The sequence below is a fragment of the Pelodiscus sinensis genome, chromosome 3, assembly GCF_049634645.1.
Source record: "Pelodiscus sinensis isolate JC-2024 chromosome 3, ASM4963464v1, whole genome shotgun sequence".
In the NCBI taxonomy this organism is placed as follows: Eukaryota; Metazoa; Chordata; order Testudines; family Trionychidae; genus Pelodiscus; species Pelodiscus sinensis.
Window position 1 is genome coordinate 139,298,467 of NC_134713.1, and position 23,904 is coordinate 139,322,370.

Below are 23,904 nucleotides of genomic sequence, written 5' to 3' on the forward strand. Positions count from 1 at the left end.
TAAGGTCATTTTCAACAGCCCAGTTTTAGTTTTACACCTTGGGTCAGGGAGTTACTTATTAATATAGGTCACCAGCAGACAGTTTCCACTTAAAGCCATGACATGCTCCCACAGCAGCTGGACAGTACTCACTGGGCAGCAGAGAGTATGTAGTGCATAGCAACATCTCCAAACAAGACCATCAGGGGCTTCCGATCCTCTAGCTTTCCCTAAACATAAAGGAAACAATGGTCAAAGCACATGACAGCACCACATCCCACCAGCAAGGGGAAGCTGTGCTACCATTTTGGGGCAGGCATTCCACCACTAAGCAGAATCAAATACAGCAAGAGAAACTAAAAAACACACTCTTGGTGATTGAAGTGTTTTTTTCCAGTAACCCCATGGGGAGCCTTAACCCAAAAAACTCTATTGGTTTGTCACTGCAAGGCAGCTGTACTGGTTTATTATTGTAGGGTTGAATATGAATACTGTGCTTGTGCCATTGATCAGTAATAAATACACCCAGGGTGGACATGGCAGCAGAATATACTGGGTTTTACAACTGGATAGTAATAATTCAACTCTCCTCCGTGGCAGAGCATTGGGTACTGTAAGGGTCAGGAATGAATTGTGATTTTTGTTCAAGCAGGGATTTCAAGCTGTCTGAAGGAGCATACAGAGGAAATGGGGCCTGAATGGGTTCCAACGCTGCTCTATCCATTGCCCTTGGGAAGCATCTGCCCTAAAGTCACTCAGGTGCCTGGGCAGCCAGAGACAGATAAAGGAGAAACCTTACCATTGATCAACTTTATGATAAACTAAGAATAAACCCAGAGGAAGGAAGGGAATGTGGAGGGTAGGAGGCATCAGTAAAGCTCATGAAGAAGAACTCACTTTCCTGCTGACAGCGATCAAAAGACACTCTGCTGCTCCTACTTGTAGTTCAGGTTCATTCAGGAGCAAACACAACATCTCCAGGAGCTTGCAGTTATCTGCTGTGATGTGGCTCATAGCCACCCAGTCAATGTAGCCTGCTAGGGTGTTAAGTGCAGCTACTCCAACACGGCAGTTCGCCTGGGCCTGTGAACAGACCATAACCAACAGTTCAGAGCGAGAATGGATTTATATGGAAAAAATCTTAGGGCAGAACTTTGCCAAATGCAGCCTCATCCACAGCAGACTTCTCCATTGAGGAACTGCACATGCATTATATGGCAGCAGCTGCTTTCTGAAATACCTTTCTCGGAGAAAGTAACTGGTAGTTGTGGGGAGAAGTGAGGCAAAGTCCTTGGGCTAAAACTATCAGTTCTGAATGGGGTAATGCTCTGCCTGCCCCCCTAATATTTCTGACTTTTTCCTTCTGATAGCAGGGCTGCTTGAAATGAGCAGTTTCCTCCTTTCTAAATAGTAAGGTATTTAACCAAAGTATAAAAGCAACTTGTTGGCTGGTGATAGGCTGGGGCATGGAAACCCGAGTCTGGTTCTAAACAGCCTCTGTCTGCACAGCTTCCCCAGCCATACCCACCTTTGGTTCTTGAGCCAGGTCAGTCTTCTGGAAAAAGAGAACAAGAGACAGTAAGTGAGCTGCTCTGGTGCACTTCTCCTCCCAGCCACTGCTGGGTAGGCCCTGGCACATTCAAGACGGAACAGCCAAGAGAAACCTCAAGTGAACAGACATCCAGTGACAAAAGCATACAGAGAAAATGGGGCCTAGGTGGGTTCCAGAAACTGTTCTGCCAATTGCCCTGGGGCAGCAACCCCCAAAAGTCACTCAGGTGCCCGGGCAGCCAAAGAGGCAGATGACTTTTAATTCCTTAGATAAAGGATTGACATTACCATTGTTCAACCAGATAAACTAAGAATAAACCCAGGGAGAAGGTTTCCAGCTCAGGATATTACTCCAGCTATCATTACTGCTTCCTTTCCATTGGAAGTTAAGCCACTGAAAAGACGACGTTCCAGGCAGCAGGTTCCTCTGCATGGGTGTGGGTGGGTTCCAATATTTCCTTGAAACTCCCAGGAAGCATTTTTAAAAGAATCTTACATTCAAGGATCACAACCTCTGGGAAGGTCAAAGCACATGACCACATCATTCTGGAACTAATGTTCAGAAAGGAGAAGTGATTTGACCAAGATCACAAAGCAAGCCAGTGGCAGAGTTAGAAATGGCACACTGGAGTCCTGACTTCTAGTCCCCAACTCTAACTACTTGACAGCAACAATGCGCTGTGTGGGCCAACTTATTGCCTAAATTATATCTGACAGCTGCATCTGATCGGAGCAGATGTTCTGTTTTTCTGCATGCAAGGAGGTTGCAAGCATCACTTTCCACTGCAAGGCTTTGCTTTGGAAGCTTCATTCTGTCGACATTTAGAAGGCAATGACTCAGGTCAGCCAGTTGTACCCCAAATGCCTAAGTACTGACCCACCACACCACAGCTGAATATCTAACCACTCTGCAGAGTACAGCTGCCAGGCCTAGAAATTCCCTTCCTCTCAATACACAGTGCGCAGACTAGTCGCTGGACACCCAATCCCTAGAATCCAGCCTGTGCACAAACAGCTCAAAGATCTGCTAACCTGTAGAATGGTGAGGGCATCATGCTCCTGGGGTGCTCCAACCTAGCCAAGCAGAAGGATTCCACCATTAGCAGAAGAAACCCACCCTGTCAGGGTCTCAGCATTGTAATTCATACCTCACCAAGAAATGTATTCAGACGAACGACAAAACACAAGGACTACGTCTAGACTGGCATGATTTTCCGGAAATGCTTTTAACAGAAAAGTTTTCCGTTAAAAGCATTTTCGGAACAGAGCATCTAGATTGGCAGGACGCTTTTCCGCAAAAGCACTTTTTGCGGAAAAGCGTCCGTGCCAATCTAGACGTGCTTTTCTGCAAAAAAGCCCCGATCGCCATTTTTGCGATCGGGGCTTTTTTGCGCAAAACAAATCTAAGCTGTCTACACTGGCCCTTTTGCGCAAAAGTTTTGCGCAAAAGGACTTTTGCCCGAACGGGAGCAGCATAGTATTTCAGCAAGAACACTGACAATCTTACATGAGATCGTCAGTGATTTTGTGGAAATTCAAGAGGCCAGTGTAGACAGCTGGCAAGTTTTTCCGGAAAAGCGGCTGATTTTCTGGAAAAACTGGCCAGTCTAGACACAGCCAAGGGTTCCCACCCACCAGAGCTCAACTATAAATGGTTCAAAAATACACAGCTCTACAGAATGGGCTATGCGCCAGTGTACATGCCAAGGAAATTGGTTGAAATGTCCCTCTTGGTCAATGGTCACCAACCAGTAGATCTTGGAGCCTCTGACAGGTGATCCTGAGTTGCCCCCTTAGGAGCCTCCTGCTTGTTGTGCAGCTCCCATTGACCAATAATGGGCAACCGTGGCCAGTAGAAGCCATGGGCTCAGTACCTGTAGATGAGGGGCAGCACATGGTGCCATGGAGCCATTGCTGTACATGCCAGCTGCTTTCAGGGATGGTGCAGGGACAGGGCAGGAAAAAGCCTGCCTTAATCTCACTGCTCTACCACCTGGAAGCCATCTCAGTTATACAGTGCCTAGCCAAAGCCTGCTTCCTGAACCCCTGTTCCAGCCCTGAACCTCCTTCTGCACCCAAACTCCTTCCCAGAGCTTGTACCCTGAAACCGCTCCTGGACTCCAATTCCCCATCCTGGGCTAAGCCTGGAGCCCCTCCCACATGCCAAACCCCTTTGGCATAAGACCCCAGCCTGGTGAAAGTGAGTGAGGGTGGGGGAGGAAGGGAGATAGAATGAGCAGGGGGAGGCCTCGGAGAAGGGGTGGAGCAGGGGCAGGGCCTCAAAGAAGAGGCGGGAAGGAAGTGGGGCAAGAGTATTTGGGTTTGAGGTAGATCTTAATTGCACTTAAATTGAAAAAATGATCTTGTGGTTAAAAAGGTTGGAGACCACTGCTCTTGGTGAATAGGATCCAGCCCATCGCTGCCCTACCTCCACCATGCGGTTGTCATGCTAAGCATGGCTTTAGATGTTAACACAGCATAAAAAGGGAACAAGATGTGCAGATATGAAGCTTGTCTCTGGATTGGTCACTGATGTGTCCCTCACTTTCACAACCCCACTTCACTTTCATTGGATCAGACCACAAGCTCCTTGGGGCAAAGATCTGCCATTATGATGTGTGTTGAGCAACCTGCACATCTCCGGTATCATATGGTAATAAACTATAGCCCATGTTGCTCTGTTTATCGGAGGAGATGGGGCATCTGCAAGTGGAAGATAGCAGTACCCCATAACATATCTAGGAAGGGAGGAGTTTCTGAACTGAGCATAAATAGTTCCTGGTATAGCTCACAGTGCATCATGCAAACTGATGCCTTAGTCCAACTAAATGAACCTCCCAGCACCAACTTCTCATCTATCACAGGTAATCAACACTAACAAATCCAACTGCTGACACCAATGTTGTCTCCTGAACCCTGAGACTTTCTTATCAGCCATCAGGGGTTCCCATGCTCATAGCAGAGCTCTGTGGTCTAACTACAGCAATTGATTTCAGACTGATTCTCCTCTGACTCACCCAAAATGTGTGAATCATGTCCATGAACCCAGTGCTGACTGGGCTCCCAGGAAAGAGCCTCTTACCATGCGCCTATACTTGTTGACATTCTGCTGCAGGGTAGTGAGCAGGAAGCTGAAGATCTTCTCCATGTTCTGGGTAAGTGTTTGTTGGATGTCTCGTCGTCGCTGGGTGGGCAGCGTCTGGAAGGTCACCACGTCCTCCGCCAGACGCAGGAGGATGAACATCACCAGTTCTGTCTGTGTCTCCTAGCATCCCAGATAAACAAACCCATCAGTCTTGCCGTAACACTGAGCTGCTCGCTAAAGTGTTTAGAGACACAAATCACGTTCTGGGGAACAGGCTGAGAGAAGTATCTAGGGCGATTTAACCTCTGTTGTCATTATTCTAGATCACGGTAACAGCTTGTGATTGACTGTAATGCCAACTTGTTTGACCAAGAAACAAGGAAAGGAGATCTATGAGCCACTGGAAGAGCAAAGACAAGTATGTCAGGTAGGTGTGCTTCATACCCCTTGTTTAGACAGTGTGTCCAGCTCCTTCAACATATCTGGCCAGTGCTGAGGCCATTCACGCTTGATCATCTCCACCACAATGCGAGACAGAACATCCTTAATGTGACTTTCCTCCTCTAAAATATTCTGTGTTCCCTATGAGAGAAAGAAGAATCATCATATAAAATAGAGTCAGGTGCCCCAAGAACAGTCGCTAACACCATGGGTAAGTCTGGTGAGGGATGCAAACAAGTTATTTGACTAGACGATTAACCAATAAACCTAGGCTTATCGGTTAATCTAGTTGACTACTCCCATTTCCCCCCCACCTTGCTGCTTCTCTGTCAGAAGCAGCGAGGGTAGGGAAAGCAGGCTCCCCCTACACTGGCTCTGCGGTGCTGCTTCCCCCTCGCCTCGTCCACAGAAGGTCCTAGTTCCTTGCGGACAGAGGCTGCTCTGCATCCCATGGAGCAGCCTCTGTCTGCGGCCAGCCCAGGTCAACGCAGACAGAGGTTGCTTTCTGGTAGCCTCCTCCACCTCCTCTCCCCACACAACAACCTCTGTCCACGGGGAGCTTGGACCCCTCATGGGCAGAGGCTGCTGCCACCCGTGCTGCTATCTCTGTATGAGAGGCAGCAGCGTGGGGCAGCAGGCAGCTGGTTCACAAGGGGAGCTGGTTTTTAAACTGGCTCCCCTCCTGGATTGGCTCCCGTCTGGCACTCCACGCTGCTGCCTGATACAGAGGCAGAAACACAGGGTGGGGGGGCTCCCCAGGAGTGGGAAGGAATGCACTGGCTGCCAGCCTTGCCCCCAGGGGACTATAAACTAGTCAAATAACCATTAAGAATTCATGCAGTTAGTCGACTATTCTATTACCTGCTAACTTCCCTAAGTCTGGCTGCAGACCCACTGGACAGTTAAAAAACAACAAAGCTTTCATCCCAGCTGTCCCTGTCCTGATTGGAACTCCCACCTTTCCAGGCATTCACAGCTGGCAGATTGTGCACCAGACAACTGTCAGCTGAAGAGAAGTGGGTCTTTGAGGACCATTGCCTCCATGGGATGGATTGACAGTTGGGGGTGGAAAGTTCCAGGAAATTGCCTACAGTGGCAAAATGGGAAGTCTAGAACTCAACAGCACTTTTGGGTTCAAGCCACAATTCTCCTTTTCCATAAACTATAATTTACAGTACCAGACCAAACCGCATTCTCTACAGGATTCAAGGATATGGCTTTGATGCCAATATCTAGCATTCATGAGAAGAGCGGAGGAAATCCTCACTTCAGAGATGCATTTTGTAGCACTGAGCACTATACGTCACCTGAACAAGTGACAATCTCTGCATTTATAGAACCGTCCATCCAAGGACTGCATAAGCACTTTGTAGATCTGAAGCAAACCTCACAACCCCCAGCTCTTGTGAGGTGATTAAGCTAGCCACGTTTTACAGAGCAGTATGCTGGGGTGCAGAAGGAAATGGTGTCTACCCCAGGGTCATACAGCAAGTTTATGGGATAGCCTGAAACTGAAGTTGGGCCTTCTGTACTTTAACAATGGCCATTCTTCCTCCTCACCGCCATGTGTCACCTCTACGAAGTGACAGAACTCTACCACAGATGATGGGTGTATTACAGGAGCAGGTGGGTGATCATCTGTGGCCTGCAGCGTGCAGGAGGTCATAGTAGATGATCATGCTGATCCCTTCTGGTTTTAATGTCTATGAGCGTGCTCCATATGCTACCTGAATGCAGCTAGCACTTACATTGGATATGAGCCCCATGACATTGTTCTTCAAATAGACCTTTTCGAGACGAGGCATGCCATTCCAGCGAAACCTGGCCAACAATACACATAGAGGACACCAAGTCAACATTTTGGGACAGATCACTGACTTGTCTTAGTAAACCATCAGCTCTTTTCCCAGGCTAGGGAGGCTGGAGCTGCATTGCTCACTTGGTCTGCCAGTACCCAAGCCCTTAGTGAAAAGACTGAGCAACGTCATGGGTCAAAGGTACAATTATTGCCCAGTTAGATCATCTGCACCATTGAGAACAGCACAGTTCAGGGAATGGGCAGGCTTCATTAACATCTACAGGAAAAGGAGCAAAAACACAGAATACTGGGTTTGTGGCGCCAACAGAGCAGAATCCCCAAGCTATATAGTGGAGAGGTACTTTCATGTATCTGTCTTTTGTCCAAGATCTATGCCAGAAATTAATCTGCATGCCTCTCTTGCAGTGTTTTGCTATTAGCCCCATTTTAGAGACAAGGAGAAAGGACAGCAATGGGAAGTGACTTGCTCCCTTCAGTCCTCTACTGAGTCAGTGACAGGGCTCAGTATAGAACCCAATATCCTGATACTCAGCCCACTGCTGTAACCAACAAACATCTGGGAAAAAATAGTCAGAACTGACAACAGGGGAGTCCTGTTCTCTCTCCATAAAAAGCTCTCCAGAGTGTGGGATATCACTACATCCATGCAGTCTAAATGAGCTCCCTTACTTGACCACATGCTCCAAGATCTGAAGACCAAAATGCCTGACAATGGCTGTCTGGGTTTTCTCTGCCAGTTTCAGACCACAGGGGACACAGATGGGACACTTCTCCTTAAACTCCTCACAGAACTGAAAAGAAGCAAGGAAAACATGAGCCAAAAACTGTGGTAGCATGGAAACGAACATGGGAAAAGTGAAACATTAGGGCTATTTGCAGATAAGAAGAAAAACGGAGCTCCAAAGCTACCCATTGCAAGTGGCCAGACACAGATGGAAGCTTGTATGGGGCCATGTGTGCTCCACAGGCTTTTTGGGGGGCTACTGCGAGCCCCACAAAAGCCCCAACACTTCTGCCTACAGCCTCCCCATCCCCTGTGCTCCTACCATAGAAGTGGGGGCTTGCCCACTCTGCCTGCCTGGCACTTCTGCTGGGATGCGGGAAGCCACCACACTGGCAGGAGCGCTGGATGGTCAGGCGGAGCCGGTCAGGCACCCATTTTTCTAAGCCCTTCCCAACAGGCCAGGATTCCTGGGCATGGACCCCACTGGCCCTGTGGCTAATTTATCAATGCCAGTAGGGAAATTTCTATGGAAAGCACAGGCGGCTCTGCACTAATTTCTGTAGAATTTAAACTTTACCTAGTAGCTCAGATCCTCACCACTTGGGAGTACTTTCCCAATGAGGCTCAATACCACCAGGTGCCTTCCTGAGACTGCAGACTACAGGAGCCACTCTGATGCTGCTCTGAGACTCCTGAGCAGCAGAATGAGTCTCTGATGCACTTCAGATCTCCCACCCCAACCATGCGAAAAGACACCAATTTCCCAGTCATTCCTATTCAGTCTGGGAAAAGTGCTGCAGTAAAGCCCAGCCCTGGGGATTGCCTCTCTCTAGACCAGGGCTACTCAACAGGTGGCCTGTGGGCCGCATGCAGCCCACAGTCCATTTGTTTGTGGCCCACAGTGCAGTCTGGGTTTACGTGGGGCTCAACATGTAGCCTGCAGGTGGGAGCCTAAACAAAAATGGAATCAATCTAATGGTCTTCTGTTGATGTGCATTTTAGTAGTTAAACTCCTGGACTGTCATTGCTCATTGAAAGTGCTGTCATCTGGGTGGAAATCGGGTAAATATTGCATTTTATTAATATCAGCAGGCCTGACTTAAATGTGTACTTACCTTCATCTTTGTATTCATGCCCGTCAGTGTGAAAGACGCTATTTGCATGTACATGCAACCACACTTAAGTTGCGGCCCTGGGCACGTGCTGTGAGGATCATTGTAGCCCCAGGGTTTCCAAAGTTGAGTAGCCCTGGTCTAGACCTTTACTGCAGCGTCTCTCTGGAGCCCCGAAGAGCCGCAGGGGACGAGAGGCAGGGCTGGCTGCCCGCTCTCCGTCCCGCCGGGCAGGAGACTGGGGAACCCGGCGCAGGCGGGGCAGAGCCCAGAGGACCCCGGAGCAGCTCTCCGGGCTGAACCCCCGCGCAGGGCGCAGCGGGGGTGAGGGGTTGGGGGATGTCACCGCCCTCCCGGGACCGGGGGCCCAGCATCCCTCGGGCCACGCGGACCCCGCTGCCCCGGTACCTTGAGCGCCTCCAGGCGGTAGCGCTGGGTGGAGGCCGGGTCCATGATCACCGTCACCGCCTTCACCAGCTGCTCGCACAGGCTGCTCACCTGCTCCGTGGACATGGCGGTAGCGGGCGGGGGGGGGGAGGAGCCGCGCGGGGCGACCGGAGCAGGCGAGGGCCGGGGGCAACCGCACCAGGGGGGCGGGGAAAGGAAGAAGCAGTGCGCAGGCGCTCCCGGGACCAAGATGGCTCTACGTAGTACGCATGTGCCACGAGGCTCGGGAGGCGACTGCGCATGAGCCAGTGGACCCGCGCGACGCTTGAAGGAGGAAAACCGCATGCGCAAAGGGAGGGTAACGGCGCCGGCGAGTCCGAGGACATGACGACGCGCATGCGCTAGCCCACGTCCCGTTTCCTTAATACCCGGAGATCCAATGGAAGTAGCCGCACGTTCCGCGCCAGTTCTTTGAACCGGAAAAAGGGGGCTTTTAACACCGACCCACCCGCAGCCCCTTCCGCGGGCACTACAACTCCCAGCGTGCACCGCGGGCCTCCGGGTCTTATCTTGCGCCTACAGCTCCCAGCCGGCGCAGCGCGGCGCCTCAGCGGTGGGCGGGGCAGCGAAACAACGTTGGGCGGCGCGCGCTCGCCCGCGGCTTGCTGGGCTTGGGAGCTGCGACCGTTGGTTGACGGTTGCAGCGGCGGCGGCATGTCGCGCGGGCGGGAGCGCGTGGTGGCGCTGGCGGACATGGACTGCTTCTTCGCGCAGGTGGAGCAGCGCCGGGAGCCGCGGCTGCGGGGCCGGCCCTGCGCGGTGGTGCAGTACGACGCGTGGCGGGGCGGCGGGTACGTGCTGCCCCCTCCCCACCCCCTTCCCTCCTCCCGCGCCCCCCGCCCGCCTCACGCGCCGCGCTCTCTCCCCGCAGGGTCATCGCCGTCAGCTACGAGGCGCGCGCCTTCGGGGTCTGCCGCGGCATGCGGGCGGACGAGGCCAAGAAGCGCTGCCCGGAGCTGGTGCTGGCGCGGATCCCCCAGGCCTACGGGAAGGCGGATCTGAGCAGGTGAGGCGAGCCCCGCTGGGTGTCTGCAGCGCCCGGCTCCGTCCCGCCCGGGACAGGGACTGAGGAGCCACCTTTCTGCGCCGGCCCCGAGGAGAACTGCGAGGGGGGAGCGGGAAACCTGCCCCTCACCAGCCTGCAGGCCAGGTCTGTGCAAGGGCCTAGGCACAGAGTGGTAGCCCCGGATGGCTTGGTATCATCTGTGTTCCTCTGGGATGTGAATAAGCCACCCTCGTGAGCCGCATAAAAGGCACCAAGCTAAGGGCCGTGTGGACAACATTATATGTGCAGGGGCACTTCTCTTGCTAATCTAGCTGATCACTGGGGCTGGAGTAATGAAGTTGATAGGAGAGCTCTTTCCTATGGGCTTGATGTGTCCCTGTCTCTGTAAGCTCTGTAGCGTAGCCATAGCAAAGGTGATCATAGTCTTGCTCTAGCTGCTTCCTGTATTGATGGAAGAAGTTTTTCCATCAGTGTCCTTATCCACCTCCGCAGGAAGTAGTAGCTAAGTTGCTGGGAGAATCCTTCCATCAACTGGTCATGTCTACACCAAGTATTAGATTGACATAGTATCATCTGAGAGAGAGGCAGTTATGTAGCTTAGCCTTAAGGCAGTTATGTAGCTTAGCCATCTGTAGCTTAGCCTTAAGTGTCTGGTTCTGTCAAGCCAGACCCTTCCCTAGCACTACACAGATTCAGAAAAGGTGACTAATGTGTGTTGCCTTGCCTTTCAGCCTCTGAGTTTATCCACAGGAGGGTCAAACTACAGGTTTTTTGCTGGGAATTTGCTGGATCAGAAGAGGTCCCCTGTCACCAGCCCCTCAGTCTGCCACCCTCCCTGCTACCGATTCCACTTCTACCCCGGCTGGTCCTGCAGCCACCAGCTCCAGCCCTGGGTGGGCTTTTGGATGCTGGCCTGGGCCCTGCTGTCACCTGCCGTCCTGCTACTAGGCTCCCATCCAGTAGAGGAGTTGTATGGAGAGATGAAAGGAAAGAGACCGTAGGCTGAGAGGCCCTTGAGTCCCCATGTTCATGACAAAGACTAAACTGCTTGTGTCTTTTCACTGCAGGTACCGAGAGGCCAGTGTAGAGGTGATGAAAGTGATGTCGCGCTTTGCTGTGATTGAGCGTGCCAGCATTGATGAAGCTTACATGGACCTGACTAGTGCTGTACAAGAGAGGCTCAAGAAGATGCAAGGGAAACCTATCTTAGCAGAGCTGCTGCCAACTACCTACGTCCAGGGACTGCCCAACATCTCTACAACAGCAGCAGAGAAAGAGAATATGGATCACAAAGGTAATGCCAAGCCACCAGGCAGATGCTGCTTCCTGTTCCTGGTGTTAAACAGTTTCTTTTTGCTCTTCATTTTAGTTTATTTTCCTTCATCTCTAAAGAAAGTGAGGTTACAATGTAATTGCCCTACACTGCAGTCTAAATCAAAGAAAGAGGAAAAAAGGAGGCCTCTCAGGCTGTGTCCAGACTCAGGGGTTTTTTCCGAAAAAAGTAGCCTTTTTTCGAAAACCTTCACCTGCGTCTAGACTGCAGCCGCGTTCTTTCGAAATTAAATCGAAAGAATGCGGCTTTTCTTTCGACGGTGGTAAACCTAATTCCACGAGGAAGAACGCCTTCTTTCAAAAGTGCTCTTTCGAAAGAAAATACAGGACTATGTAGCACTTTAAAGTGCTACATAGTCCTGTATTTTGTTTCAGCTACACCAGACTAACACGGCTACATCTCTATCACTTTCAAAAGAAGGCGTTCTTGACAGCAAACAGGCTTTTTAGAAAGAGAGCATCCAGACTCACTGGGTGCTTTCTTTCGAAAAAGCGGCTTGCTTTTTCGAAATTCCGCGTGCAGTCTAGATGCACTCTTTCGAAAGAGGCTTGCAGTCTAGACATAGCCTCAGTGTGGAAACACAAGGGAAACAAGGCTTCCTTAGTAACAGGTGAAAGGCAACTTACTTGTGACTGTGAAAGGCCAGCATTGCAAATAGAGTCTGGGGAAGAATTCTAGCATCTCCTTTCCCTGCTTGGCCCTTACCAATCTTTCATCCCTACTTGCCATGCAGAATGCCTGCACCCAGGTCGCTGATATCCATGGGCTGAAGGTCAAATTCAGACAGTTTCAAAATCCACTAAGATCTAGTCCAAACATTCACAAACAACCACTCGGGAGCGCTGTTGTGCACGTACTTGAGCACTTTGCAGACTGAGACAAAAGTATGTACCGACTGTGGTCTATTTAGAGCAGTGTTTTTCAAAATGTGGTCTGTGGCTGCCTCCCAGGTGGTCCATCGCGGGAGCTTTCTCTTCCCACCCTCCCCCATGCAGCGGGGAGCCCATGCTGCCATTGCAGCCTTGTGGTTGGTGTGCAGCCTCAAGGCTGTAGCACCAGCTCCAGCGAGCAGGCAGGGCGGTAAAGAAAGCAACCCCCGCCCCCAGGTGCACGGGCCTCAGAGCTATACGTGGAGGAGTGCCGCTGCCATGGTAAGAGGGCATGTCCCTCAGTTAGTTCTGTGGGGCAGGCAGCAGGTTGGGCTGTGTGGAGTTCGGCAGGGTGGGCTCTCGTGGTGTGTGAGCAGCCCCATCGCTATCCTGGCAGCAGGTTGGGCTGTGCTCCAACCGCAGTAGTGAGGAGGCGGCAACGCTGGGGCTGAGGACCTTGCACACACAGGAGGCAGGTGGAGGCTCAGGATCCTTTGGGGCTTTGCACTCACAGGGACTCGGTCTGGGGGGTGGGGCTGAGCAGCGATGGGTGCTCTGGGTTTGCCTTGCTGGGCACTTCTGCTACTGATGAGGATCATGGGCTTGCCTCGCTTCCCCTGCCCACCCAGCACTCCAGTCAGGGAGTGAGGTCAGGGCACAAGGGGCTTGCAAGCCCCCAACTCCTCTCCCTGTCAGGAGCAATGGAGTGGGACCGGGCTCCGACCTGTCTCTTGCCCCAGCTGGAGCACTGGGTGGAGCCAGACAAGCACTGGCAAGAGCAGAGGTAGGACTGGGGGTAGATGGACTGCAGCCCACCCAGGCCCATTCGTGGCTACACCCCTGATTTCAAGATATTCTGCAGCACAGATCTGTGTGTGGAAGTGTGGTTTTTTTCTCTTTCTGCCTGTCTTCTTGTTAGCATCTAAGGAAGTGAGTTGTAGCTCATGAAAGCTTATGCTCTAATACCCTAATAAATTTGTTAGTCTTTAAAGTACCACCAGACTCTTTGTTTTTTGTTGAAACAGACTAATACAGCTAGCTCTCTGAAACCTTACTTCATCTTGTTCACCTTGGGTGCCCAGGGTGCAGTTGGGAGAATAGTTGTGTCTGTTTTAGTAATATGATAGCAAAGAGACTTGCTTTCCTTTTTCCAAAGGATATGTTTAGTAAAGAGGATTTTTTTCTTTTATAAATGCACTGGTGCAGGGTGCTTAACTTTTGACCATGGAGTAAAGGTGCAGTGACAAGCATATGGCCACCATTCATTCTGGCTTGCTAGAACCCCCACACTCCTTGCTGTGTTGGGTTTTAATCTCCTTTGTGCTCTTTTTTTCAGAGGCGCTGCGGCAGCGTGGCTTGCGCCAGTGGCTTGAATCACTGCCTTTTGGTGACATCAGCTGTCCAGACCTGCAGCTGACAGTCGGAGCAGTAATTGTGGAGGAAATGAGGGCAGCAGTAGAAGCAGTTACAGGATTGAGGTGTTCAGCTGGGATTTCACACAACAAGGTGTGTGTAACACAATGGGGTGATTTTATTTCAAATGGTGAACTCTGATTATGCAGGAAAATAAAGGAAACTGTCAGAGTCCCTGTCTGATAGCATCTGAGTAGAATGGAATATCATGGTCACATTTAAATATGTAGTTGAAAATAACATTAAATATAGGAATGGGTTATAATATTTGCCCAGTACCATGGAGATGTAAACTATCTGGACCTGGATTCACTTACTGGCCAGGACTCTGATTTTTCTGACACTTTGAGCAGTCAACTTACTGTGGAAAAGATCTAGTGCTCAGGAGAGAGTCCTCTCTAGAAATGACTGATCTTAGTGTTTCTTTCCTACAGTGAGGAGGCATGTTCTATGCCTGTAGAAGGTATTTACTGGTGTAAACTCTTCTTTAATTTGTCATACCCTAGGTCATTGTGGTCCCCTCCCTCCATCAATGCTGGATGTGAGATGGATTAGGTTGGCACTCTGAGACTCACTATCTTGCAGTCTGGTGGATGTGCTTTGAATAATGTACAACCAGCTGCTTGCAGCAACCATAACCACACTCGTGCAGCCAGCTGTGAAGGGGAACTGACTCACTCTGATACTGCGGCTCTGGGTTTTTTTTGCTGCATCAACTATGTGACTTTTTACTGACTCGCATTTTGTGGGTTTCCTTCTGTAGCACTCTGTTGCTGCTGACCTTGCAGAGAGAAGACAGAGCAAGACAGGAGCAGAGAGGATGGAAGAGAAGATCAGACAGAAAGGAGGCAGGGATAGTTAATAGGGCAGGAATGTGATGGCTGCTCTTGAGGCTCTAGCAAAGTTTTCTGACCAAAACTGAGCCAACATATCCATGCTAAACACCCTAAGTCTTCTAGACTATCTAAAATGGGGCTCTGACTTCTTTCTCAGAGTTGGACTTTCACACAACATTGTGTTTAAGGACAGTTTAGCCAGCACTGTTCAGATACTGAGGTAGTTAATAACTGGGAATAAAGAGTGATGAAACATGAATCTTGTTCTCAGCAATGCTCTGCCCATGGAAAACACTGTGAAATCCCAAAGTCCTGCAGCCTTTAGCTGCGGGCTGTATTGCAGAACCTAGGAGGCAGAGTTTTTTAGAAGCCTATGGTCCTCTGAGCATATGGGGTTTGCAGTAATGGGGTTTCCACACTCTTCCATATTCCAGGTACTGGCAAAACTGGCCTGTGGGCTGAACAAGCCCAACCGCCAGACGCTGGTATCCCAGGGATCTGTCCCACAGCTCTTCAGCCACATGCCCATCAGCAGCATGTAAGTATTGGGGAGTTGTGTGCTTTTCTTGACCCTGGGATCTGGCAGTAGAGTGCATCATCCCCTCTTTCATGCTGCTGCTTTGTTCACTAGAATCTAAGCGTTCATTTAAAAAAAAAATCTCTAACTGGTCTGTTGCTGAGATGGCTGTGTTAGTTCAGGCTCGCCCTGCAGGCAGAACTTGAATACTTGGAGAAGTATGAACTGCCCCATTTATCCGAATGAGGGCTAATTCAGATATTCAGTGATGACGTAGACATTTTGGTCTTATCTACATGAACATTCAGTTTGCAGCTGGCTGTCCTGTTTACACTCACAGTTCTGTAGTGCACTTTGAAATGGGACTAGCTCAAAGCATATTAATGGACAGTTAGTGCATGGAAAGCTAATTGTAGGGTCAGTTCCCCCCCCTCTGGTATGCTAAGAAGTAATTGTTAGGAGACAGGCCCTGAAAACGTTAAATACTTATTGTTAAAACATGCAAAAAGGGAGAAGAGGGATTCTATTGAGAAGATCTGTGCGATTTACTGAGAGTGACAGCTCCATTCTGACATGAGTCAGTAGATTTGGGAAATGCTGCCACTTCCTTCTGCCCCAATGAAGGAGGCAAACCCAAATGGTCTACCAAAGTCCAGTGGGTGTCATTTGCACCTCTCCCCTAAATTTAATTCAAGAAGCACAGTGGGACAATGTGCAAGGCTCAGTAAGTAGAAACATAGACTTCCTGTGCTTTGTGTATTCAGACCTCAGTGATGGGGAGCTGAGCACCTGGAGAACACAGTCATATTCTGAATATCTGCACAGTCTGCTATGAACAATGTTTTTCAAAGTATATTTTGAGTGGAGCTTGGAAAATGTACCATCACATTCTTTTCCAGTCTGAGCCTGTACTCGGGAGGTGCAAAGTTAGCACCTGCCTTCAGATCACTAACACGGGAGAGGTTTCCTGCCCATGTAAAGGGGCAGCAAAAGTCTTCAAGGTTGGGCTGGGAGCCTGGGTAAGCAAATAGATATTTTAAACAAAGGTGGGTGTCATTTTTGTGCATTTGTCTTGTCTCTTTCTGTTCTTATGCAACCATGTCTCTGGCTAGGGACTGATGAGCTGTCCCATCCTCACTGGAATCGTCATGCTTTGCTCTTCTGTCAAGAAGTCTGGCCAGCCAGCACTGCTCCCTAACCTTTCCTGCTGACCTAGCCAGTGAATGAAAGCTAGGATGTGTTGAACAATGCATGTGAGGGATCTCTTCTATGTTTCCTCCTTCTGCAGCCGGAACCTGGGAGGGAAGCTGGGTGCCTCTATCACGGATATACTGGGAGTGGAGTACATGGGACAGCTGACCCTATTCAGTGAGTGTCAGCTCCAAACTCACTTTGGAGACAAGACTGGGTAAGTGATGCACTGGGTTCCCTCAGGTCTTCTAGATCTCCATAAGAAGCTAGGCTTGTGTTCTCCTTTTCAGCAGTAGATCCTTAGGCCATCCTTAGTGCTCAGGTTGCTGCTCTGGACAATTTGCTAAGGCCCTTTTGAGGGTTTCATTGTCATGAGCAGTGAGCTATAATGGTCTGTTAGGCCCATGCTGTGGCTTCTGATCTTTCCAGGTATTTGTCCATCCTCCCAAGATTAAGCCCTTGTTTGCTGTTCTAGAGATGCAACTCAAGCTCTCAAGCAGGTTAGAGAATATGGAATGGATTGGGAGGCAGGCAGTGCTCAGGCATAGCACTGGCTGATCACCTAGGTGTTGGGAGCTTAGAATAGCAGTCCCAAGCCTGAAATGCCAAGTGCCCAGAGCAGTGGCTGGGAACCTCTAGAGAAAGCTGCTGTTGAAGGGAGGGAGCCAGCTGGGGAACCTGAGCAGTGACTGTAGCTGAATGAAATCAGCTGTCTGGGGAGGTAAAACCATCATCTGAGTATAGTTATCCTTGTCAAATTGAGAAGCAGTCCATTGCTTCAGCTAGCTGAGGTCACCTAACTATGGAGCCCCAGACATAGCCAGTATGAGAGAGGGATACGTTAGTAGCTTGATTAAATGGTTAACTGAGTGAGCCTTCATGGTTACATGCAAGACCTCCCCCCACTCCCCTCCCCACACACTACTGCATCTGTATCAGAGGTAGAGGGGGAGGAGAAGCAGGCAGGAGCTGGTGCTCATGGGGGGGGGGGGGGGGACCAGTTTTTATGCAGACTGTCTCCTGTGGAGCTACTTGCCTTCTCCTCCCCCCTGTGCTGCTGCATTCCTGAGGCTAAATACTCAGTGATCCTAAATGAGGTGAGGAGGCGAGATGGAACATTATCAGTCTTAATCTCAGACCTCCCCTGGGGACTTTCAGGTCCTGGCTCTATGATATGTGCAGAGGAATCGAACAGGAACCTGTGAAACCACGGCAGTTGCCTAAGTCCATTGGTTGCAGCAAGAACTTCCCTGGGAAAGCAGCCTTGGCCACTCAGGAACAGGTAGGAGTGTGATAGATTGCCGCAGCGGAACTGGTTTAGACCTAGTATATGTTGTAGAAGCTGTAGAAACCATTTTCATATTTAGCTAGAAGCCATCTTGTATATCAGAAACCATTTCAGCTTTTCTCTCAAGCACGTAGACCAGAGTGAACTTTCTGTCACCCTGTGAGAAGAGGCCTACAGGATGCGCTATTGGTATGTGTTAATTGGGCTGGTTGGGACAGGAGATGTACTCCCTTGTACCTGTCCGCCATCTTGTTGATAAGGCTTTGTTTTTCCAAATTTAATTAAGGATTTCTGTAATTGGATGCCCTGACGTCAGACTGTTTGGCTAAGGGTATAAAGATACTAGGATTAATTGTATTAGCAGCCTTACTGGGCCCGGCTCTGCTGTGACCACGTTTGGCTCATGCTGTGCTTTATTAATTAATAAAGCTGTTTGTTAGCTGCCTAAACACAGAGGAGCGTGTTTTTGCTTCGACAATGGGATGGCTGCTGAACCACTCTATAGGTTACAGCCTCCTCTCCTTGGGCTCAGGAGCTGCTCCATCTCACCGTGCTGAATGTAGTGCCCTGATATCAAGCTCTCAGGCTTTGTAGGCTCTGTTCAACAGCAGCTATGTAACTCAGCAGAGAAACCTCTCCCTCTGGCTGTGTCCAGACTCCATGCCTCCGTCGACGGAGGCATGTAGATTAGCCAGATCGGAAGAGGGAAATGAAGCCGCGATTAAAATAATCGCGGCTTCATTTAAATTTAAATGGCTGCCCCGATCTGCCGATCAGCTGTTTGTCGGCAGATCGGGAGAGTCTGGACGCGATGCCCCGACAAAGAAGCCTTTCTTCATCGACACAGGTAAACCTGGTTTCACGAGGCTTACCTGTGTCGATGAAGAAAGGCTTCTTTGTCGGGGCATCGCGTCCAGACTCTCCCGATCTGCCGACAAACAGCTGATCGGCAGATCGGGGCAGCCATTTAAATTTAAATGAAGCCGCGATTATTTTAATCGCGGCTTCATTTCCCTCTTCCGATCTGGCTAATCTACATGCCTCCGTCGACGGAGGCATGGAGTCTGGACACAGCCTCAGTCAGCAGAGAACAGAAGCCTCTCAGCCCTTCATACACTGGAGCGTGCTGACCAGTGTGAAGAGAGGGTCAGGGATGTTCCTTTGTCCTGCCCTCTCCTCAGCTGCATACCCAATACCTTCCTGGCACTGATTAATTTTAAATCCTATTCTTGCTGTGCCTGAGGGAGCACCATGGTACTGGGTGTTTCAGGAGGAACATGTCCTGTGCACTATATTTTGCCTTTGCTGTCAGATATGCTAGAGCATCTTCATCATCAGACTGTTTCTTCTACCTTGAGCTGCACTTAACCAAGGCAGACTGGGCAGGAGCTTGGAGGCAGATTCCCTCTGTCATCTGGCTGCCTCTGTCACAGTTGCTGGCCTTTATTTGTTACTACTAAGCCTCTTCTTCAACGAGAATCCAGCTTCCTTCTGGAAAAGAGCCTTTAAATGCCTGGATGGAGTGAAAGTCCTTGTGTGACTGCAGCAGTGCAAGTGATGGTAAATCTGCTAACACAAATGCCATCAAAGTCAGCTGGGCCCCTACTGGGGAATACCTGTTTTTGGGCAGGGTGGGAGAGGGTTTTCTAAGCACCCATATGATAGAGCAGTACAAAGCTGAACTCTTAATCTACCAGCCTGAGTTCAGATTAGGTTTATGTCGACATTCTCATGTTAGAAATTCTACCTTTCCTTGTGTTACTAACAAGTGAGAGGGCAGGAGTGATGAGGGCTCTAAAAATCCATAGGATTTCTGCACTTGCTGCATTTCCCTGGGCTTGGGACAATGCTACTAGAAGATGCCTTATTCTTTTTGGATTCCCAGCACTGGCATGTGCGGCAGTGCCTGGCATGCTCTAGCTTCCGAGGCATGGATGGCTTCTCAGATTAAATCCAAACTCTTGTCTCCCCAGGGTTTAATGATTCCCTGGAAGCTTTTGTGGTATCTTGGGATTTGTGTGAAACTGACCTGTTGGTCCTCGCCAAAGCCAAGTGCCCCTTCAGTGTTCCTCATTGCCTTGGGTTCTGGATGTCTGCAGCTTACTGAGTGTGGTACTGTTCAGGGTTGTTTGCCAGATTCTGTAAAGGCAGCTGCTTGGATGTGTGTGAGAGTGTATCAGTTGTTGCTATGTGCTCTTCTTGCAGGTGCAGCACTGGCTCCTGCAGATGGCCTTGGAGCTGGCGGGGAGACTGAACAAGGACAGAGTTCAAGTAAGGAGGGGCTTGAGAGGGTATTCTGCCTTCTCTTGCTGTGGGGCTGGGACAGAGCCTACAGGGTCTTGGCTCACTGAGCTGACACCAGCCTCAGGGAGGTGGTGAATGGCAGAGGAAGTTGCCCTGCATTTAAATGCACATCTGCTGGCTGACTTTGAGTTGAGAGGTGCGGAAGGACCCAGAGAAGGAAAGATTCACCTGTAGGGCTAGAAGCACACACATGCACTAGGTCTGTGAGCCCTCACATACTGTATTTACCTGACTGTGATAGTGATGGAATGGCAGTTTGTCCTACCAGGACAGATTGTGGCATTGGATTGAAAAGTTACTGATTGGCCATGTAGTGCTCAGGCTGAGCATGATCCTGGCATTTATTGCTTTGTCCTGTACAGCAGCTGTCTTCTCTCTGCAGAACTGCCGGGTGGCCAAACAGCTGAGTGTGAGTATCCGCATGCAGGGCAATCAGCGAGCCAGTGCCCTGTCACGCCACTGTGCCCTGTCACGCTATGATGCCCATAAGATCAGCAGTGATGCCTTCGCGATCATCCGAAACTGCAACATGGCAGGATCTCAACAGGCTGCATGGTGAGCAAGTTCTCTTTCTGGCGTCAGGGTTGGTGTGCTGGAGGAGGGGGGTTGGGCTGTGCCCTGGGAGGTGACACATGCAGGGCAAAGGGGAGGTGCTGAGTACAGACAGGAAAAGGGATTGAATTCTTAAGAAGGAGCTTGATTTGGCAGAGGGAGTTGAGGGCCCCTGGAGTCGGAAGAAAGTAGGGATGTTAGCATATAGTTGTGTAAACCAGTGGTGCGCAACCTCTTTTCCACCGCAACCCCCATGGCTGGGCCCAGCTATTGGCAACTGCGCAGTGCAGGGCTCAGATCCGGGCAGCTGGAGACTGGGGCTGGCTGTTGGCGGCTATGCAGCGACCCCACCCCCCAGGAAGACATCCGTGACCCCTTTGGGGGTTGTGACCCATGGGTTGTGTGCTACTGGTGTTAACCATTAACTGATGAGCCTGGCCTTATTGGTTAATCGAAACAGCTATACACACTGCTCCACATCCTTGCTGCTTTTAATAGAGGCAGTAGCATGGAGGGTGAGGGGGGCAGTCAGGAGCTGGTATGAGCTGGCTCCCCATGCCTATTGCTCTTGCGGAGCCACCTGCCACCACCTTGCTACCTCTCAGAGGCGGGGAGGGCAGGTGGGAGCTGGTGCTTGGGGGTCCCTTCACAAACTGGCTCCCCCTGGGGGGACATCAGATAATGGAGTAACCACTGAGATTTGGTGCAGTTAACACTGTTATTAAATAAAATATCTAACATCCCTAGCAGAGCCAAGGTGCATGTTATCCTGTGCTTAGCAGCAGGAGAGCACTACCTATCAAGAAGGAGCATTATCCTCCCCCATCTCCTGCCATGCAGTGCCAGCTTCCACATTCAGCATGCGGGGGTGCCAGTAGAAAAGGGGGCAAGGCTGCACCCAAGACTGTGCTCCTGTAGAGTTGGAATGAACTGAGCTGTACCTGCTGCAGCATGAGTACCTGACTGGCTTGAGCTCAGGGTGCCATCCCTGGGCCAACCAGAAGAGAGTGGCTGTGCTCTGGTTGTATGGGGACAAGATGTTAATTGAGCAGAGAGGCTTTGAGGGAAATAAATGCATTTTAACCACAACAAGTTTTCTTTCAACCCTTATCTCCTAGCTCAGGCAGGAGGATGCAGTATACTGGGCTCAGAGCAGCAACTCCTCCTGACTGGGAGCCTGAGAGTTGCTAGGGCTGTAAGATGCCATTTAAAAAGTTAACTGGTTACACAGTATGTGTAACCAGTTAACCCTGGAGGGCTGGGCCCTTGTACCATGGGTAGGGAGCTATTCAGGCTCCCTGCCATTATCAAAGGGGCCTGGCCTAGCTTCCTCAAGGAAGCACCGCTTTGCTCCGGTCAGTGACACAGGCAGTCTGCACTGCCCAGGCCGCTTAGTGCAGTGAGAGGGGGAGGAGGGGTATTAGCATTTTGCCAACAGGCATGACTAAGACACACTGCTCTCCCAGCCCACAAGTGTCCTGTCCCAGCTGTCAGCTGCTACACTGTCCCCATGCCCAGTGAAACTAGACACACTTATTTAAATTGTGCCTTGAAAGGCTTCTCACTTCATGGGCTGAGTCTGAATTGCTGCTAATCTGCTTTCTTGACAGGTCCCCTCCTCTCACCTTTCTGCATCTCACTGTGAGCAAGTTTTCGGAGGCTCCAACGCTCTCTCCTGCAGGCATTGCTGCCTTCCTGACTAGTGACACCCAGTGTACGCTACCAGTGGGCACCGGTCCATCCAGCCCAAATGCCAAAGGCACTGGGAGCCCAAGAAAAGATCCCAGCAAGAAGTCCACAAATGCTATTGAGTCCTTTTTCCGGAAGGCAGCAGAAAGGCAACAAGCTCATGTGGTTATAGGCCCCTGCCTGCCTGACGTCCCTAGTGCAGGGGCAGAATTGTCAGTGCCTGAGCCCTGTGTCCACAGTGCGAGAGACGGTGCCATCCTTGGCAAGAGTCTGGAAATGTTTGTGAGGCACAGTCCCACGCGTTGCAGCTCTCCCTCCCCTTGCAGATGGCTTCCCCCTGAGGAGATGCTCGCTGACCATGCAGAAACCCCTTCTGCTGGTCCACCCTTTGGGAGCATCCTAGAAGCAGAACCAGCTGCTTCAGAGCTACCTGAGTGGAAGCAGCAGAGTCTGCCACCATCTGCTGAGTTTGCACCAGGCCCTGCCAGCTCATCAGCTGACAAGCTGCACTGTGAGAAGTGTGGGCAGCTGGTGCCAGTGTGGGAGCTCCTGGAGCACATGGACTATCACTTTGCTGTGGAGCTGCAGAGCTCCTTCTCAGAACCCAGCCCCATCAGGACTCCTGTAGCTACTTCTAGTTCTCCTGCCAAGGGTAAAAGCAAAGCCAAGACCCCTGGAGGCTCCAATGCAAAGCGCCCCAGGCAAGGAGTGACCAGGACTCTAGAATTCTTCTTTAAACGGCTCCCTCCTTAGGACCCCCAGGACCATTTTAGTGTGAAGTTGAGTGATTTCTGAAGTTTTTATCCTTCCTGTGAACTTATCCAAAGATTGCATAATAAATGTCTGCAGTGAGTGAGACTTTTGGGGAAACATGGCAGAGAAATGCATCCAGCTTAACACTTGACACTGCCTAGTACTGTTCCTCCAGAAACAGTGTCAGGATAGTGTATCCTGGGTAATGCTCAGCAAGTTCCCATGTCCCATCCCTGGGCATTTGAGCGCCACAAACAGTAATGGATATTGCACATGCAATGTGCTGGAGAGTTGGGGAGTGATGTCACCCCCATTTTACAGCTGCGGGGCTAGGGTATAGCATGATGGTGACTGCCTGATGTCACAGGAGGCTCAAGTACAGTCTAGGAGTGAGCCCTAACCCCTGCACTGTCTTAACCACAGGATCTTCCTTCCTGTCTAATACTCCTTGCTGCTGCCTGGGTAGCTTAGTCCTACAGCAGGGACAGAATTCCTCTGATCAGTCTTTGTCTGAGATAAGGCAGAGAAGCTACCATCACTGCTAAGGTGTGTCTCTGCAGCTTTGTTCTGCTGTCCTGGTCTCATGCACTGAGAGATGATTTTATTAGCTCTAGCCCCCTTTAGGGAGGTTCTCTGAACCCAAGGCCTGCCATAATACTGAGCCGGTTTTTCTTCCTCCTGGGGCAGAGAGATCAAGGCCTGGGAGAGTGCATGGCTGTGGCAGAGTTATGGCTGAACACTACAGGTGAAGAGGATCAAACTGCACCTGCAGAATCTAGTACTGGCTCAGAACTGGGCTTTAGTGCACACACAGCAGACTGCTGTAGCCCTCAGGTGTGTCTAGATTTTGCCAGCTGTCTACACTGGCCGCTGGAATTTGCACAAGAGCACTGACATTCTAGTGTAAGAATTCAGTGCTGCTTGTGCAAATACTTTGACACTCCTGCTCAGGGATAAGCCCTCTTGCACAAGAAAGCCTGATGGCTAAAATGGCC

General features: G+C 50.5%; 2 protein-coding genes across 5 annotated transcripts in view; one reads left to right on the plus strand and one right to left on the minus strand.

The window, feature by feature from the left end:
* The window catches only part of XPO5 (exportin 5), a 42,920-nt gene extending 33,608 nt beyond the window's left edge, over window positions 1-9,312 (minus strand). For 2 of the 4 annotated variants that reach the window (XM_075925015.1, XM_075925016.1), the window contains exons 1-9: window positions 9,120-9,312; window positions 7,545-7,666; window positions 6,805-6,877; window positions 5,060-5,197; window positions 4,613-4,795; window positions 2,563-2,604; window positions 1,508-1,534; window positions 877-1,062; window positions 133-209 (exon numbers count right to left, since the gene is read on the minus strand). In XM_075925015.1, coding sequence (XP_075781130.1) covers window positions 133-209; window positions 877-1,062; window positions 1,508-1,534; window positions 2,563-2,604; window positions 4,613-4,795; window positions 5,060-5,197; window positions 6,805-6,877; window positions 7,545-7,666; window positions 9,120-9,224 — 953 coding nt within the window. In that variant the 5' untranslated portion in view covers window positions 9,225-9,312. The remainder of the gene's footprint in view (window positions 1-132; window positions 210-876; window positions 1,063-1,507; window positions 1,535-2,562; window positions 2,605-4,612; window positions 4,796-5,059; window positions 5,198-6,804; window positions 6,878-7,544; window positions 7,667-9,119) is intronic. The other 2 variants (XM_075925013.1, XM_075925014.1) reach the window with 2 other exon arrangements.
* A 123-nt stretch (window positions 9,313-9,435) lies between these two features.
* POLH (DNA polymerase eta) lies at window positions 9,436-23,014 on the plus strand. Its single transcript, XM_075925018.1, has 10 exons — window positions 9,436-9,949; window positions 10,030-10,164; window positions 11,232-11,458; window positions 13,703-13,872; window positions 15,050-15,153; window positions 16,421-16,540; window positions 17,482-17,605; window positions 19,817-19,882; window positions 20,298-20,470; window positions 22,078-23,014. Exons 1-10 carry the CDS (start codon window positions 9,813-9,815, stop codon window positions 22,907-22,909), a joined length of 2,088 nt encoding a protein of 695 aa, XP_075781133.1. The 5' UTR covers window positions 9,436-9,812; the 3' UTR covers window positions 22,910-23,014.
* The last annotated feature ends 890 nt before the right edge of the window (window positions 23,015-23,904 follow it).